Source organism: Jaculus jaculus, chromosome 1 (assembly GCF_020740685.1).
Source record: "Jaculus jaculus isolate mJacJac1 chromosome 1, mJacJac1.mat.Y.cur, whole genome shotgun sequence".
Classification (NCBI taxonomy): Eukaryota; Metazoa; Chordata; class Mammalia; order Rodentia; family Dipodidae; genus Jaculus; species Jaculus jaculus.
In genome coordinates this window covers 142,473,015-142,491,765 of record NC_059102.1, presented here as the reverse complement: position 1 = coordinate 142,491,765, position 18,751 = coordinate 142,473,015, and the positions used below count along the sequence as shown (strand labels likewise).

At 43.8% G+C, this 18,751-nt stretch overlaps 1 protein-coding gene across 1 annotated transcript in view; it reads right to left on the bottom strand.

Moving 5' to 3' along the window:
- The window catches only part of Fkbp15 (FKBP prolyl isomerase family member 15), an 80,229-nt gene that overhangs the window by 2,232 nt on the left and 59,246 nt on the right, over nt 1-18,751 (bottom strand). Inside the window, exons 22-29 of the mRNA XM_004662713.2 lie at nt 14,872-15,043; nt 11,553-11,689; nt 5,728-5,883; nt 4,370-4,522; nt 3,093-3,215; nt 2,788-2,895; nt 1,826-2,517; nt 1,071-1,167 (exon numbers count right to left, since the gene is read on the bottom strand). Of these exons, the coding sequence (XP_004662770.2) occupies nt 1,071-1,167; nt 1,826-2,517; nt 2,788-2,895; nt 3,093-3,215; nt 4,370-4,522; nt 5,728-5,883; nt 11,553-11,689; nt 14,872-15,043 (1,638 nt within the window). The remainder of the gene's footprint in view (nt 1-1,070; nt 1,168-1,825; nt 2,518-2,787; nt 2,896-3,092; nt 3,216-4,369; nt 4,523-5,727; nt 5,884-11,552; nt 11,690-14,871; nt 15,044-18,751) is intronic.

The window sequence follows — 18,751 nt, the reverse complement described above, 5'->3', positions numbered from 1 at the left end:
CTCAAATGAAAACTTAATTCTTGGGAAGAAAGGCTAATGGGAGGAATGGATATATGTTCTCCACAGGCAGACAGACAAGGGCTCTGGTGCATGTGAGCCAGATTTTAGATGTCACTGCCTTTGGGAAAAAAGCAAAAGCCACTCTGGATAACTGGATGATCTATGAAGGATGGAATTTGCCTCATTCAAAGTGGTATTTCTTTTTTTGTTTTGGTTATTCGAGGTAGGGCTTCACTCTAGTCCAGGCTGACCTGGAATTCACTATGTAGTCTCAGGGTGGCTTGAACTCATGTTGATCCTCCTACCTCTGCCTCCTGAGTGCTGGGATTAAAGGTGTGTGCCACCACACCTAGCTCAAAATCGTATTTCTGTCCTGGGGATGAACTGAGTCTAAAGCTGTGCTGTGTTCTCCACACACATTTCACGCAAGTGAAATTCCCAACATCCACTGAGAATGGCCTAGTGTCAGCTAGCAATGTTTTAAGCCAGCACAAAGGGAACAGCAGATACACAAGCCAGGGCTCCAATCTGGGCTCTGTCAGCAACTTCCTTTGCTGGCCTTCACTCTCATACTGTGTAACATGAGGCTATGTGGTCAGTCCTCAACCCATCTGCCCGGGATGTTATGATGACAAAACAAGGAAGCAGGCCAGGTGAACAAATAGAAACAGGTGGCCAATGCAGAGCCTGTACATTTAGTTCTTGCTCTACCATTAGCTGCCTGCATGGCTTTGAGGAGGGCATCCTTTTAAGTTTGCTGCTTTGTCTAGGGATAAGCATGCCAAACAAGATGATCTTCAGAGTCCTTCCTACTTTCCCTCACTTCAAGTGGGACTGATTCTTCTGTGGATACAGATGGTGGTTCCCTTTCAAAAGTAGAATGGCAGCTGGCCATCTCCACTGTGCTTACCGAACTGTCCCTTCCCAGCCCCAAGCTTGCTCCCACAGGGCCCTGCACAAAGAGTCCAGGGAGTTGGCCACCAACAGACTCCTTTTCTCTTCTCTGAGCCTGCAGAGAAGATACCCCAGGAGGTGGTGTGAGGACTTGGCAGGGCCTGGGGTTTCCTTACCACCTCATCGTCGTCATCCTCTTCGGGCTGGGATTTGGGCTTTGAAACTTTCAGAGTTGCCCCTTTAAACAGTTCATCCTCTTCATCCTCAGAGAAACTGAAGGAAATTCAAGTCACAGAAAATGTTGCCATTCCTAACCCAGGCCATAGTACCCACCAGCTACGAGGGTCATGGGCCCTACGTGAAGATCGCTCATCCCTCTCTAACATTCCTTCCTATGCCTGCATTAGCCTCTCCACAGCCAGAGTAGTCTCTAAAGCTAATAAATCAGATACCATCACTTTTCTGCTTAATCCATCTTATTGGTTTCTCACTATACTTACATAAAATCCAAACTTTGAATATTTTATTTATTTGAGAGAGAAAAAAGCAGAGAGTGAGTGAGAATGGGCATGACAGGACCTTCAGCCACTACAAATGACCTCTAAACACATGCACCACCTTGCGTATCCGACTTGTTTCGGTCCTGGGGTATCAAACCTGGGTTCTTTGGCTTTTCAGGCAAGCACCTTAACCACTAAGCCATCTTTCAGACCAAAAATCCAAACTTTAGCAGTGACATAAAATTTCACCTATCTTGGTCTACACTACCATGTCCATGGAGCCCTGTATGTAGTAGCTATTGTTAACAAATATGCAAGCAAATGAATGAGTAAGAGCCAATAGCCAGTGTCAGCTGACCACCCTAGAAAAAAGCAAGACCGCTTCCTCAAGCAGCTGCCTTCTCCCTGCCACTGTGCTCAGTGGAACATACCTGCAGCCCTGAGAGTGGCGGCCGGCTTTGAGAGCTGCTCCTGCAGCTGCAGAAGAGACCTCTGTGTCTGGTGGTGTCTTGCAAGGACCAGCAGAGCCAGGGGCACCCTTGTCTTCTGTGAGCTCTGGAGGCTGAAGTTCTCCTGGGCTTTCAGGACCCAAGGCTGGTGGCTCTCCCTTCTCAGGGTCTGGAGGCAGTGACACTCTCCTGGAGCTTCCTTGCTGCAGGCCATCTGGGGCTTCTTCCCCAATATGCACTTCTCCCAACATGTTGTCAGGCTGCATTGCTGCAGAGCCAGCACCAAGTGTCTCCTCACACTCGGAGTTCAAAGTTCCAGGGCCTGGAGGCTTAGGTGGGACTGAAGTTGGGGGCCCCAGGACTCTGTGAGATGGAACACAAGCCAGCTCGGGTAGGAGGGAACCATCTTCGAGCTCTGAGGGCACCTCTGCTCCTGAGGGCTCTCCTTTCCTTGTCTGTGCATCATCCTGGGGCTCAGGAAGAGCCTGCGGAGGCAGAGGGGTGGTCTCCTCTACTACCTGCCCTGACAACACCTGGCAAGTCTCCTGCCTCTCCCCACTTGGAGGTGCTGGCTGCTCCTGGGAAGGCCTGCGAGGCCGCTCTTCTTCCTCCTCGCTGCCGCTTTCTCCCTGCTCCCCTCGCTCCCGCTGGTTCAACAGCGTCAGAGTCACCATCTGTTCAAAAGCCAAGGAGAGAGTGAGCACCGACAGGAGACAGCAGGCACTGCTAGATCTCAGTCCTCAGCCACAAAGCTGTCACCTCGATCAAAGGACAGTGCTTGTTCCTGTCAGAAGAGGCTGGCTACATCCACCCAGGCACATGTCACTGCAGGTACCTCAATCACTGATGAACAGTCTTGAGTAACTTTTACAGCATTAGTGCTTAAAACGTAATTAAACACAATACCCATTCCAATGAAACAATCAACAGTTTGCTGGCTGTACCTTGATTGTATTCATAATGGTTCCCAGAATGGTCCTGCCATCGTAAGACTCCTCCAGGTCAAACTCTCCCCGCAATGACTGGAACACTTGGTTCATTATCTTCTTAACCTATGCAAAGATCAAAAATACACACTACCAGGGCTGCAAACTCAGCAGTTAAGGAGGTAGCCTACAAAGCCTAATTAACCGAGTTTGATTCCCCAGTACCCACATAATGCCAGATGTACAAGGGGGCACATGCGTCTGGAGATGGTTTGCAGTGGTCAGAGGCCCTAGCTTTTTTTTTCTTTGCGATGTCAGCTCACCTTCTCTGAGGGGTCAGCAGCAGCTTTGGCTCCATGAGCCAGGGACTTGTTCCTCTCCAGTTCCTGGATGTGCTCTTCATTCTGTGCTGTGAGGGCTGTGACTTGAGCCTGCAGGCCTAGGCACTGCAAAGTGAACAGACTATGGCTGTGACCTTGGGACTCTGGATGACCATGTGACAGTCAGGAAACCCACACAGAGAAGAACCTCAATTCTAAGCCTCAAGTCCTAACCTTACATAGGTGTACTGGGCCCATCTCCTCTACCCCACCTCAGGCTTGCTGGTGAAGATCACTTAGTTTCCTCATCATTCAACTCCAAGATTCATTCCGCCTTCCCATCAAGTTACCTGACCTGTTCCTAATCAGGTCAAGATTGTGCAAACAAGAGGTGTCAGTAACAGAAACTAGTCATGCACATAAGTAATTTAGCAATCTGTGTTCATCTATAAGACTGCCTCTGATATGTTTGAGTCAAAGGACTTGATTGGTTGCTTTGAAGAAAAGAACTGACTTCCAGATATGGGACTTTCATAGCATGACCCTAAGCCATCTCCCACCTCTCTCCTCATAAATAAGGATCCCACCACATCCTATGCTCTACTCCATCTGCCTTACCACAGCTACTTGTCCTTGGCTTTGCTCCAAGATCACCTCCTTTGAAACTCCTAGTTCCTCTAGGTAATCCTTTGCTGAGTCTCACAGCACCTCCTGCTTGTCTTTGTTTCTCTTCCTTACCATGAGATTCTTGCTACACTCCCTTCTACACCTTGGCTGGAGCACAACTGACACAATAACTAGTTGCTTAATAAAGAAAGGACTAGGGGCTGGAGAGATGGCTTAGTGGTTAAGGCGTTTGCCTGCAAAGTTAAAGGATCCCAGTTCTACTCACCAGAACCCACGTAAGCCAGATGCACAAGGGGGCACACATATCTGGAGTTCATTTGCAGTGGCTGGAGACCCTGGTGCACCCATTCTTTCTCTCCCTCTCTCTGCCTCTTTCTCTCTCTCTCAAATAAATAAATAAATTTTTTAAATAAAGGACTAAATAATAATGGAAAACAAACTCCAGAACACAGGTGCTGTTTTTCTTTTTCCAGGTCATTGACACCACCCCATTGACACCACCCCATGTAAGCATGTGAAAGATAGCTGGAAGTTCCACTAGTATGGTCTAGCTAAACACTGTTGTGACTCACAAGGATGGACAGCACTCAAACAAGTGGAAGGCCCCATGTTAACTGGGGTGCTTAAGATGCCTGACCCACAGTAAGAGCTACCTTTTCCTGAAGGCGTGCCAGCTTCTGCTGATGGGCATCCCTCTGCGCACACACTTCCTGGTACTGCTGCAGATGCTCATCTTTGGCGGAGGCCAACAGATGTTGGCACTTTGCTTCCCACTGGCTCTGTAGCTCAGCCTGTGCTAGAGACAGCTGCCAAAAGAAAGCAATGCCCACGTATGGTGAGCTCCTGTTGCACCAAGGGAAGCCCATCCTCCATGAAAAGAAAAAGGTAGGAAGCAGGTGTTTGAAAGACTTTCATTGCTTTGAAATTAAATGTCCTTTGGCACGTAGGAAGATGCCACTCACTGTCAGGATTCCATAAAGCAAAATGTATTTCACTCATAGTTGTGACGATCTATACAGGTCTCTGAAGGACAGCACCACAGTGCAAGCATTGCTTTTCAGGGTTCACACTCTGAATTTTATAGGTTCAGAAACTTTTTTTTTTTTTTTGCCAAAATTCCCAAAGGCCATCAAATCAAGAGTATATGCACTAATTAAGAGTATATGGCCAGTCGTGGTGCTGCATGCCTTTAGTCCCAGCACTTGGGAAGTAGAAATAGACAGCCGTGAGTTCGAGGCCATCCTGAGAATACACAATGAATTCCAGGTCAGCCTGAGCTAGAGTGAGACCCTATCTTGAAAAAATAAAATATATAGAAAGAAAGAAAGAAAGAAAGAAGGAAGGAAGGAAGGAAGGAAGGAAGGAAGGAAGGAAGGAAGGAAGGAAGGAAGGAAGGAAAAAAAGAAAGAAGGAAGGAAGGAAAGAGATAGATAGATAGATAGATTGATTTTAAGCACAGGAGAAGAAAGTCTGCTGTGAAAGCAACTAGAGATATAGTTATGACCATTATCCCTGGCTTTTATTACTAACAAATGTCCTTAAGAATGACAATATGAATCAAAGGTGGTATCTCACAGCTGAGGAGATTACATACTTGAATTTTATCAATGGAATTGTTTTGTTTTGTTTTGAAATAGGTTTGCACAATGTAGCCTAGGCTGGCTTTTTACCATGCACTCGGAATCACCTGCCTCAGCCTCTCAAGTGTCAGGATTACAGGCCCATACCGCCACAACTAGCTGTAATTGTTCTGTCTAAATGATTTTTTTCTTTATGCTTTCTTTATATAATTAGACACTAATTAAATTTTCAAAAAGGAAGAAAAGATTTTCAGTTTGATTCCTAGCTTGCCTGCATATATCTGGATTACTTTTCCCTCCTTTCTCCACAAGGATGGTAAAAAAATCAGCTATACTAGGTACTTTCCTAAAGGATAAGGAAGAAACGGGATGCTCTCGTCTCTGAACCCCTCCCCCCTTGTATTTCCAGAGAACGTCAGACCCGCTCTTACCTGTTCTGCAGCTGCTTGGTCTGTGGACACTCGAGCCTTCTTTAAGAGCTGCCGAAGTTTGTCCAGCTCCTCTTGGTGTGACTTGCGAATCTCCTCCATTTCCTCCTCAGCCTGGCAGCGCTCTTGAGCTGATTTCTTTTTCCTCTCTGACAGGTTCTTAGGAACAAGAGAAGCACCATCAGCTCAAGCTAGTTAACAGAGGATAGTGGGGACAAGAGTGATCATGGACCCCAATGAGTCTTTTCTTTCTTTTCAAGGCAGTGTCTCACTCTGGCCCAGGCTGACCTGAAATTCACTATGGAGTCTCAGGGTGGCCTTGAACTCATGGCGATCCTCCTACCTCTGCCTCCTTAGTGCTGGGATTAAAGGCGTGTGCCACCATGCCCAACTAAACAGTCTTTTCTTTTGAGACAGGACCTCTAGCCCAGGTTAGCCCCAAGCTCCCTATGTAGCCAAGGATGACCTTGAACTTGTGATCCTCCTACCTCCACTTCACCAGTGCTGGGATTACAGGTGTGTGCCACTATGTCCGGTTTATGTAGTGCTGGGGACTGAACACAGGACCATGTGTATGCTAGGCAGGTACTCTTATGAGCCTAGCCCTTCAATAAGTCTTTTACTCCATTTCTGGAAATGGTTGCCGTTTCAGTTTTTTTTTTTTTTTTTTCTTTACAGTTAACATCTTTGCAAACAGTGACCAAAAGAAGGCAGATAAAAGATTGCCATTTTATAGAGCTGGTGAACATCATAACTTTGGTATGTGAAAACAAGGAAGTCACATTCATAAAGATTGTGTTAAAAGGATAGCCACTATAATACTGTCTATAACAAGGAAAATCTGAAAACAGCCCAAACAGCAGAAGAAATTAGTGGATTCTTTTTAAGGAAAAAAAGAAAAAAAACTTGGGTGTGGTGGCACACACCTTTAATCCCAGCACTTGGGAGGCAGAGGTAGGAGGATCACTGTGAATTCCAGGTCAGCCTGGGCTACATGAAACCCTACCTTGAAAAACAAACAAATAAAAAACCTAACAAAAACTATAGAAGAAACTGTCAATGAAGACCAAGACTTACCCCAAAAGGGCACCAGGCCTTCAATATAACCCTTTAATATAGGGTTAACTGAAATCTCAGAAGCAGTTTATTTTTTTCATATTTAAACTGTTCTAAAATATAGGAAAATAAAGGTTCTCACTTTGTTTCCCACGGCTAATAATTTCTTCATATTAAATTTTTAAGCACCAAAATTTAAGATAAAGCCAGGCATGGTGGTGCACGCCTTTAATCCCAGCACTCAGGAGGCAGAGGTAGGAGGACCCCTGTGAGGTCAAGGCCACCCTGAGACTACATAGTGAATTCCAGGTCAGCCTGGGCTAGAGTGAGACCCTACCTTCAAAAAGAAAAAAAAAGTTTAAGATAACAAAGTTCAAAGCCATCAGCCTGGATAAATGGTTACAATGTCCATGGCTGGCAAAGATGTGACACCTGTGACAATCCAACAGGAAAGAAGGCAAGGGACTCCAAATAAGAATTCACAAGAGAAATACAACATGAAAGCTTGACTACTAAGGAGAATACTTAGCGCAACATGAGCACAGAAGGCTAATAAAGATCAGAAAAAGTGATGGATGTAGAGTTGGGAAGAGGGTGACAAAATGGAATTACTCTGGTAGTGTAAGTAACACTTTTTTTGAGAATAATCTGGCAATACTGACATGCCCACTGACCTCCTGATTCTAACCCAAGCAATCCATTCTTTTAGGAATGCTAAAAATAAACTCAAAAAAGTCTATACAATATGAACACGTCCACGGCAGCTCGAAATGAAAAACTAGAAATATAAAGTATCCACTGATTAAATAAATTATAGTACAGCTGCACAGCAAACTACTGTTCAGTAATTGAAAAAGAATGACAGGGCTGCCGTTAAGGTGCTTGCCTGCGAAATCTAAGGACCCAGGTTCAATTCTCCAGGTCCCACATAAGCCAGATGCAAAAGGTAGTGCGTGCATCTGGAGTTCGTTTGCAGTGGCTAAAGGCCCTGTTGTGCCCATTCTCTCTCCCCTTTCTCTCTATACCACTCTCTCTGTCTCAAATAAAAATAAAAAAATATCAAAAAAAAAAAACACAAAACAAGAATGATGGGCAGGGGAGATGGCTTGGCAGTTAAAGGCACTTACTTGCAAAGTCTGTCAGCCTTGGTTCAAGTCACCAGTGCCCACATAAAGCCAGATGCATAAAGCAGAATATGAGTTTGGAGTTTTTTTGCAGAGGCAAGAGGCCATGGTGTGTCCATACTCTCTCTCTCATAATAAATAAATATAGAAGTTTGGGATTTAAAAAAATATGACCTACTGTTGTCAGGGACTGGCAAGATCTCGTGTCAAAAAAAAAAAAAAAAGACAAGGATCGTATTTTTCATTTTTTCAAGGCAGGGTCTTGCTCTAGGCCAGGCTGACCTGAAATTTACTATGTAGTCTCACGTTGGCCTCAAACTAACAGCAATCCTCCTACTGCTGGGATTAAAGGCATGCACCACCACAACCGGCTAAGGATCATATTCTTTTTTATTTTTTTTTGTTCATCTATTATTTATTTATTTGAAAGCGACAGACACAGAGAGAAAGACAGATAGAGGGAGAGAGAGAGAGAATGGGTGCGCCAGGGCCTCCAGCCTCTGCAAACGAACTCCAGACGCGTGCGCCCCCTTGTGCATCTGGCTAACGTGGGACCTGGGGAACCGAGCCTCGAACCGGGGTCCTTAGGCTTCACAGGCAAGCGCTTAACTGCTAAGCCATCTCTCCAGCCCGAGGATCATATTCTTATGTAATACAGCATCCACAATGCTTTTTAATTTTTATTGTTTCTTAAAATGTTTATTTTTTATTTTTTGATTTTTCAAGGTAGGGTCTCACTGTAGCCCAGGCTGACCTGGAATTCACTATAGAGTCTCAGGGTGGCCTTGAACTCACGGCAATCCTCCTACTTCTGCCTCCCAAGTGCTGGGATTAAAGGCGTGCGCCACCACGCCTGGCTCTCTTAAAATGTTTTTTAACTTATTTGCAAGCAGAGAGAGGACAGAGACAAAAAGAAAGAGAGAGAGAATAGGTGTGCCAGGGCCCCCAGCTGCTGTAAACCACCCCAAGATGCATATGCTACTGTGCATCTGGCTTTACACAGGTTCTGGAGAATTGAATCTGGGTCATTCCAGGCTGGCCTGGAATTCACTATGTAGTCTCAGGCTAGCCTCAAACTCATACCAATCTTCCTACTTCTGCCTCCCAAGTGCTGGGATTAAAGACATGTGCCATCATCTCTGGTCACAATACTTTTTAAAGAGCATTAAATATAAACCCATTAATTTTGTTTTGTTTTGTTTTCAAGGTAGAGTCTCACTCTAGCCAAGGGTGACCTGGAACTCACTCTGTAGTCCCAGATGGCCTCAAACTCACAACGATCCTTCTACCTCTGCCTAATTGCTGGGATTAAAGGTTGTGACTCCATGCCAGGATCCATTAATTTTTAAAATGTTATTAGCAGGGCTGGAGAGATGTCTCAGTGGTTAAGACACTTGTCTGCAAAGACTAACAACCCGAGTTCAATTCCCCAGTACCCACATGAAACCAGATGCACAATGTGGCACATACATCTGGAGTTTGTGCAGCTAGAGGCTCTGGTGCACCCATTCTCTGTGTCTCTCTTCTCTGTCCCTCTGCTTGCACATAAATAAATTAAAAAACATTTAAAATGTTATTATTATATTATATACATGGGAGCATGTATTTTATGCATACACAGAATAATCTATAAGGTTTATACATGATTTATAGTTGTTACTTCTAACATATAAGATGAGAAGGGATAAAGACAATTATTTTTACTTATTTATTTGAAAGAGAGAGGGAAAGGATGAGAGGAAGAAAGAATGGGCACGCCAGGGTCCTCGGCCACTGTAAACAAACTCCAGAAGCATGCGCCATCTTGTACATCTGGCTTACGTGGGTCCTGGGGAATTGAACCTGGCTTCTTTGGCTTTGCAGGCAAGTACCTTAACTGCTGAGCCAGCTTCCCAGCCCCAACAATTGTGGTTTTTTGGTTTGGTTTTGTTTTGGTCTTTGTTTTTTGAGATAGGGTCTCACTCCATAGCCCAGGCGGACCTGGAATTCACTATGTAGTCTCAGGGTGGCCTCGAACTCAAGACAATCCTCCTACCTCTACCTCGAAAGTGCTAGGATTAAAGGCATGTGCCACCATGCCTGACAACAACTTTAAAATTTTATCTCATTTGATTTATTTTAAAAAAAGGTAGAAAGAGGGAGATGAGAAAGAGGGTGAGAAAGGGCATGCCAGAGTCTTCAGCCACTGCAAATGAACTCCAGATGCATGCGCCACCCTGTGCATCTGGCTTACGTGGGTCCTGGGGTATCAAACCTGGATTCTTTGGCTTCACAGACAAATGCCTTAACTGCTAAGCCATCTCTCCAGCCCCAACTTTTTTATTTCATACTTTTCTGTATTCTTTGTACTTGCTCTAATGGGTTCAAGCTATTATATATAGTTTTTATAGTAAAAACAACTTTTTAAAAAATACTTATTTTTTATGTTTTTAAAAATATTTTTATTTATTTGAAAGAGAAAGAAGGAAAGAAAGAGTATGGGCAGGTGAATGGGTTAGTCAGTATGGACACACCAGAACCTCCTGCCACTGCAAATGAACTTCGGACACATGTGCCACTTTGTGCATTTGGCTTTATTGCTGCGAGCCCCCTGACCCGCTCCCTGCACTTTATGTGGATACTGGGGAATGAAACCTAGAAATAGCAGGCTTTGCAAGCAAGCACCTTTAACCACTGGACCATCTCTCCAGCCCAGAACAATTTTTTAAGAGTATTGGGATTTTTAAAATACTTTATTTATTATTTGAGAGAGAGACAGACAGAACGAACACACCAGTGCGTCTAGCCACTGCAAACTAACTCCAGATGCATGCTCCACCTTGTATCTGGCTTACATGGGTACTAGGAAATCGAACCTAGGTCCTTCGGCTTTGCAGGCAAGCACCTTAACTGTTAATCCATCTCTCCAGCCCCCAAAACAAACTTTTTAAAACTTTATTTTTACTTATTTTTTATTATTTATGAGAGAGTCAGAATTGACACACCAGAGCCTTAGCCACTGCAAACTAACTCCAGATGTGTGCATTACCTTGTGTGCACGTGCAGCCTGTGCATATGCATCACTTTGTGCATCTGGCTTATGTGGGTTCTGGGCAGTTGAACCTGGGTCCTTGGGCTTCACAGGCAGGTGCCTTAACTGCTAAGCCATCTCTACAGCCCTGTTTTTTTTTTAATTATTATTATTTATTAGAGAGAGAGAGAGAATGGACATGTCAGGGCCACCAGCCACTGCAAACAAACTCCAGAAGTATGAGCCACCTTGTATATCTGACTTATGTGAGTCCTGGAGAATTGAACCTGGGTCCTTAGGTTTTGCAGGCAAGTACCCTAACTGCTAAGTCATTTCTCCAGCCCAACCTTTTTTTTTTTTGAGAGAGAAAGTTTCAGGCTGCCCTTGAGCTTGCTACACAGTGTAGGGTGTTATCAAAATTCTGATCCTCTTGCCTCTATCTCCCAAGTGCTAGGATTACTGGCATGTACCATCATGGTTTAACGTGGTGCTGGGGACCTCAACTCAGAGCTCCATGCATGTTAGGCAAGCACTCTACCAATGGAGCTATATCCCTAGCCTCCCATCCCCCAATGTTTATTTATCATCTAATCCTGGCTAACAGGACCCAAGAGAGAAACTTGGCTGGTAGAATTTACCTTCTCCAAGGATTCTTTCTCAGCTAGGAGGTCAGTCAGTTCTTCCTCCAGAGATGTGACCTTGAGTTCCAGCTGTCTTCTGCTCTGCTTTTCACTTTTGAATTTAGACTGTGCTTGTTCAGAGGATTCTTGGAGCTCTAGGGCAGAAGACAAGACAACCTTGACTGTAAAGCTAGAGATGCAATAGACGAAGTGGCAGCCTAGCAGCTCCTTCAAAGCTGCATGTTTCGATCTCAAAACCCTACCACACAAGCACCCTCCACTCACATCTGAACATCACCTCCCTGGCCTACAATAAGGATCAAGTTCTAGGCTCACATTTTTTTGGTTATTGCTTGTTTTTTGGAGGTAGGGTCTCACCCTAGCCTAGGCTGACCTGGAATTCACTATGTAGTTTCAGGCTGGCCTCAAAGTCACAGTGATTCTCTACCTTGGCCTCCTGAGTGCTGAGATTAAAGGTGTGAACCACCATGTTGGGCTTTGTTTTACAGTGTTTTTTTTCTTTGTTTGGTTTTGTCTTTTTGTTTTTTGAGGTCCTAGGCTATCTCACCAATCCATATTTACTCTGAAGAAAGTCATTTCTGTATGTATGTCACCTTCTATACATGTAAAATGTAAACGAAATGTTCTAAGCAGTTTAAAACTGATCCCTCCTACAAATCCACTTCAGTTACTATCTTACTACACTGGGTAGATCTCTGTCTATAGAGTTTAGGCCCTTTCTCTTTGCCTGGGAAAGATACTCTTAATGCTGTTGGTAGCTAGGACAGGCTACCAAGAGTTTGCTTTCAAAACATCCTTTCTGGGCTGGAGAGATGACTTAGTGGTTAAGCGCTTGCCTGTGAAGCCTAAGGACCCAGGTTAAAGGCTTGATTCCCCAGGACCCATGTTAGCCAGATGCACAAGGGGGAGCACACATCCGGAGTTCGTTTGCAGTGGCTTGAAGCCCTAGCATGCCCATTCTCTCTCTCTTTTCCTCTTCCTCTTTCTCTGTCTGTCGCTCTCAAATGAATAAATAATAAACAAAAATTTTTTTTAAAAAAACATCCTTTCTCCAGGGGATGAACATAAATGAAATACATTATGTATATGTATGAAAATGTCATCATAAAATCCATTTTTATGTATAATTAACATATGCTATTAAACAGGTGGGTTTTTTTAAAAACAAAATCCTTTCCTAATGGGCTGGAGAGATGATTTAGCAGTTAAAGTGCTTGCCTATGAAACCTTAGGACCCAGGTTCAACCCCCCAGTACCCATGTAACCCAGCTGCGCATGCGTCTGGAATTTGTTTGCAGTGGCTGGTGGCCCTGGCATGTGCAGTCTCTCTCTCTCAAATAAATAAAATCTCTTCTTAAATAAGACTTTTGGGGCTTAATCTTTTAATTTAGTGTACCAAAACGTATGAAAAATTTGAACTCTTGAAAAATCTATCAGAGAATTGTAGTAGGGAACCACAAAAGTAGAAATGAGATACCTATATGATATTAAGATCTAAAATTGTCCAACTTACACTCACCTTGCATGAATCAAGTGCTACTATACAAGGGACAGGATGTATCTACAAGGAGCCACTTTACTTTTTTTTTTTTTTTTTTGGTTCATTTTTATTTATTTGAGAGTGAGAGAAACAGAAAGAGGCAGAGGGAGAGAGAGAGAAAAAATGGACGCGCCAGGGCTTCCAGCCACTGCAAATGAACTCCAGACATGAGCGCCACCTTGTGCATCTGGCTAACGTAGGTCCTGGGGAATTGAGCCTTCTTGAACCAGGGTCCTTAGGCTTCACAGGCAACTGCTAAGTCATCTCTCCAGCCCCTACTTTTTATTTTCATATGTGCATATGTAATATGGTATATATGTGTGGTGTATGCACATGAATATGTGTTTGTATCAGCCCATGCACTTGCTTGCTGTGGCTGGAGCAGAACATTAGGTGTTCCACTCCATTGCTCTTCTGCCCTTTCTTGTTTGAGCCAATTTTTTTTGTTGTTTTTTTTTAAGGTAGGGTTTCACTCTAGCCCAGGCTGACCTGGAATTCACTCTGTAGTCTCAGGGTGGCCTTGAACTCACGGCGATCCTCCTACCTGTGCTTCCTGAGTACTGGGATTAAAGGTTTGTGCCACCACGGCTGGCTGACAAATTTCTTATTGATACCACAGTTGATGCTTTTGGTGAACACAGGAGGATTCCCTGGTCTCTGTTCCACTTTGCGGGACAGGGATTACAGGCATGCACAGCCACACCCAGATGTGTACATGGGATCTGAAGATTTAAACTTGGGTGGTTTCAGGCTCACTTAGGTCCTCATGCTTGCACAAGAACTGCACTTAACTGCTGAGCTATCTCTCCAGCCCCAAGGAACCAATTTACCATTCACACTGGTACTTGTTAGCTATTACGCTGGGAACTCTGTTTCCACTCACTCTGCTACTGCTCCAGCTGATCTCAGCTGCCTCCACACTGGTCTGTCTATACTAAGACAGGAAGCAACATGCTGGTTGTCACAAACTTCTATCCAATCAGTATGTCTTGGGCACTTCCTTTAGCCAGGCACTGAAATAACTCTCATAAGGTAGGGACTTTACAAAGACAAGCAAAATACTGTCCTTGCCCTCCACAAACTTGTATTTTGGACGGACAGATACATTTATAAATGGTGTTTATGAAAGAACCATTGTGTGATAATGACCAGATCAATGCACTAAGTGAGAAAAGATTTTAAAATGAGATCAAATGGTCTAGAAGAAAACAAATCGGAAAAGCTTCTGACAGAGGTAGATTCTAGATTCTAGAAAGGATTAGAGGTAACTACTAGGCTGGTGAGCACACAAAGTTCAGAGAAAAATATGGGTTAAAAAATAAACAGGATGAGCTAAAGAACAGCTGTCAGGATCATGGCATAGTAGAAGTAGGATGAAATCTTCAATGAACAGAACAGAAGATAAGCTGAGGGAAGGGGCCCTGAGTGCCAAGCTAAAGAGCTGCGGTCCCCTCTCTAGGAAGGAAGGAAGCACTTCTTCCTTCAAAATCCACTGAGTCATAAGCTGGAAGAACGTGAGGCCAGTCATAAGTATCAAAGACATTGAAGCCACACTTCCTCAAACCAAGGGGAACAGTGGCAACTGATTAATTCCAACTTAAGAGTGGGTTAGTCTGTTCTTTATGTAAAATAATCATGTAGTATTCATGCCAGCCTACCTTGATGCTCAGTCTTTCACAAATGTAAATATTATGCCAAAGGAACTGACAGAAAGAAACAGCTTAATTCCTTTAGTTTAAATGGCAGCAATGCCAGCATCCTCCTCTAAGACCATACCTGAGAGCTCTGCCTGCAATCTGGTAAGCTGACCCCTGAGAAGATCCGTCTCCTTCAAGCTTTCTGTCAGCTGCATCTGCAGCTCTGTTTCCTTCTTTTGGTGAGTAGTCATTTTCAGCTGCAGGTGAGAGACCTGTGCCGTGGCTGCTGCTAACTCTTCTGTTACCTTGGCCTGAGAACAAAGGGAGACATCACTCTAAACACAGGTGTTCTCTAAGTGTAGATTCAATCTCATATGACTAAACTCAGTGCATTGGTAGACAGGAAGGGTATTAAGGCTTTCTTTAACCTGCACTGGGTCAAAATTAAACCTTAAAAAGGTACAGTCCCTGACCTAATTGATTTGCAGAAATTTTGTCCTTAGAAAATACTTCACAAGCCAGGAATGGTAACACATGTCTATAATCTCAGCATGTGGGAGGCTGAGGCAAGAAGATCATGAGGTCCAGGCTAGCCTTAGTTACACAGCACAACTCAGACTCAAAATCAAACAAACAGACACTACACAATAGTGCTAGGGAGATAGCTTAGTCAGTTAACTGCTTATCTGGCAAACATGAGGACCTGAGTTCAATGCCCAGAACCCCATGGAAAAAAAGCTGGGCATGTAGAGACAGGCAGATTTCTGGGGCTTACTGGCCACTCAATCCAGCCTACTTGATAAGCTCCAAATCAGTGAGAGACACTGTCTCAGAAAAAGATGGACAAGGCCTGAGCAAAAACACCAGACACTACCAGGGTGTGGTGGCACACACCTTTAGTCTCAGCATTCAAGAGGCAGAGTAGGAGGATCTCTAAGTTCACGGCCAGACTGAGACTACAAAGTGAATTCCAGGTCAGCTTGGGCTAGAGTGAGTCCCTACCTTGAAACAACAAACAAACAAACAAAATATACCAGAGACCATCCTCTACTCTCCACACGCACCACACAATGTGCACCTATATAAATATGAACATACACACAAAATAAAATAAAAAATACCACAAAAGGTTACTACTAAAAGTTTGCTACAAAAGACAATTAAGGCGACATTATTTCAAGTTGTAAAAGAATGCCAAACTAAGTCCAACATGGTAGCTCATGCCTTTAATCCCAGCACTGGGGAGACAGAGGTAAGAGGATCACTGTGAGCCAGCCTGAGCTAGAGTAAGATCCTACCGAAAAAACAAAAGAAAAAAAAATGCTACTATGATTATACCTTATACACATTTTTACAGTTTTCTTACTATTATTTTCTTACTATTATTATTATTCTTACTTTCTTACTATTATTTGCAACTTCCTATGGTGTTCACTGTGCCTAACTCTTTAAAAAATATTTATGGGTCGGAGAGATGGCTTAGCACTTAAGGAGCTTGTCTACAAAGTCTATGGACCCAGGTTCAATTCCCTAGTACCCACGTAAGCCAAATGCACAAGGTGGCACATGCATCTGGAGTTCGTTTGCAGTGAATGGAGCCCATTCTTTCTCTTTCTCTATTTGTCTGTATTCTCTGCTTAAAAATGATTAAAAACTTTAAAGTTTTTGTTGTTTATTTTGGCTTATTTATCTGAGAGCAACAGACAGACAAAGAGAGAAAGGGGCAGAGAGAGAGAGAGATGGGCGTGCCAGGGCCTCCATCCAGTACAAATGAACTCCAGATGCATGTGTTACCTTGTGCATCAGGCTTACGTGGGTCCTCAGGAATCAAGCTTTGAACCGGGGTCCTTAGGCTTCACAGTCAAGCAATTAACCACTGAAGCATCTCTCCAGCCCGATTAAACCTTTTTTAAAAAGGTACTTATTCTTGGGTTGGGGATATAGGTCTACTATTATGTGCTAGGCCCTAGGTTCAATCTGTACTCCACAAAAAAATATATATTCCTTGCCTCATCCCTAAGCCTTTATCAATATTACCTTCTATTTAAAGTCTCACAATCTGATTCTTATAAAGGTGAACAGAATGAAATAAGCTGTTTAAGAACTAAAACTAAATAGGCTACGAATGAATTTCTGAGAGTACATGTGCTCTTTAGAGTAAACTCCATGAAATGTATCTTTCAATTTTTAAAATTTAATTAATTTACTTTTATTTGTTTATTTACTTATTTATTTTGGTTTTTAGAGATAGGGTCTCACTCTAGCCCAGGCTGACCTGGAATTCACTTTATAGTCTCAGGGTGGTCTCAAACTCAAGGCGATCCTCCTACCTCTGCCTCCCGAGTGCTGAGATTCAAGGCGTGCGCCACCATGCCCTACTTGCATTTTTATCTAGAACTTCCAGATCAGAGTAGGTGTCATGTTCCCCAGGTAGAATACAGGTTTTACTTCCTGTCCTGCTCCAGGCTGATGAAAACTGAGCTAATATAGGACTCAGAGATGTGTGCATCTACTTGTGGCTCAGAGGGTTCACTAATAATCATAGCAAGTGCCACTCTCACAATGCCTGCTGGCAGCTAAGAGTCCTAGGAAGGATACATTCCAAAAGGACAAACAGTAGAACACCACCCCCCCAAAAAATTGTGTGTGCCAGCCAGGCTCTTACTATATAACAGACCAAACTCAGGGTTCTCCTTCCCTAGCCTCCTAGGTGCTAGAACTGCAGGCATGAACAACATTACCATGCCCAGCGTCAAAGGTTCTTTTGTTGTGCTTGCAAATGAATAAAAATAGTTTTTGAGGGCTGGAGAGATGGCTTAGCGGTTAAGCACTTGCCTGTGAAGCCTAAGGACCCCGGTTCAAGGCTCGGTTCCCCAGGTCCCACGTTAGCCAGATGCACAAGGGGGCGCACGCGTCTGGAGTTCGTTTGCAGAGGCTGGAAGCCCTGGCGTGCCCATTCTCTCTCTTTCTCCCTCTATCTGTCTTTCTCTCTGTGTCTGTTGCTCTCAAATAAATAAATAAATAAATAAATTTTTTAAAAAAATAGTTTTTGAAAGGCGAGAGGCTACAGAGATGGCCTAGCCATTAAAGGTGCTTGCTTCTAAAGCTTGCCATCCCCAGTTCAATTTCCCAGTACCCACATAAAAGATGCACAAAATAGGGCTGGAGAGATGGCTTAGCGGTTAAGCGCTTGCCTGTGAAGCCTAAGGACCCCGGTTCGAGGCTCGGTTCCCCAGGTCCCACGTTAGCCAGATGCACAAGGGGGCGCACGCGTCTGGAGTTCGTTTGCAGAGGCTGGAAGCCCTGGCGTGCCCATTCTCTCTCTCTCCCTCTATCTGTCTTTCTCTCTGTGTCTGTCGCTCTCAAATAAATAAATTAAAAAAAAAAAAATAATGCATGTGTCTGAAGTTTGCAGTGGTAAGAGATCCTGGCATGCCCATTCTCTCTCCCTGCCTCTGCTTGCAAATAAATAAAAATATTTTTATAAAAAGTTATTTGGGGGCTGGAGAGATACCTGAAAAGTCTAAGGACCCAAGTTCAATCTTCCCAGATCCCATGTAAGCCATACACACAAAGGTGAGGCAAATGTAAGGTCTCACATGCCTAGTAGGTGGCACAAGTATCTGGAGTTTGACTGCAGTGGCTGAGGCCCTGCAATTTCTGTCTCTCTCTCTCTCTCTCTCTCTCTCTCTCTCTCTCTTTCTCTCTTGTGCTCTCTCTACAAAAAAAAAAAAAAAAAAAAAAAAAAAAGGTTATTATGAACTGGGCATTTGGGAGGCAGGGGTAGGAAGATCATCATGAGTTTGAGGCCACCCTCAGACTAATTCCAGGTCAGCATAGGCTAGCATGAAACCCTACCTCAAAAACCAAAAACAAATTTTTTTAAGTTGTTTTGATCTGAGATCCTTTGCTATAAAGGCCTAGTCAAGGTATAAAAATATTCTCACCCAAGCACACATGTACATGCTCAAGGAGAAGAGTAATATGTTAACAATATTCTTTTTTTTTCTTTTTTGGTT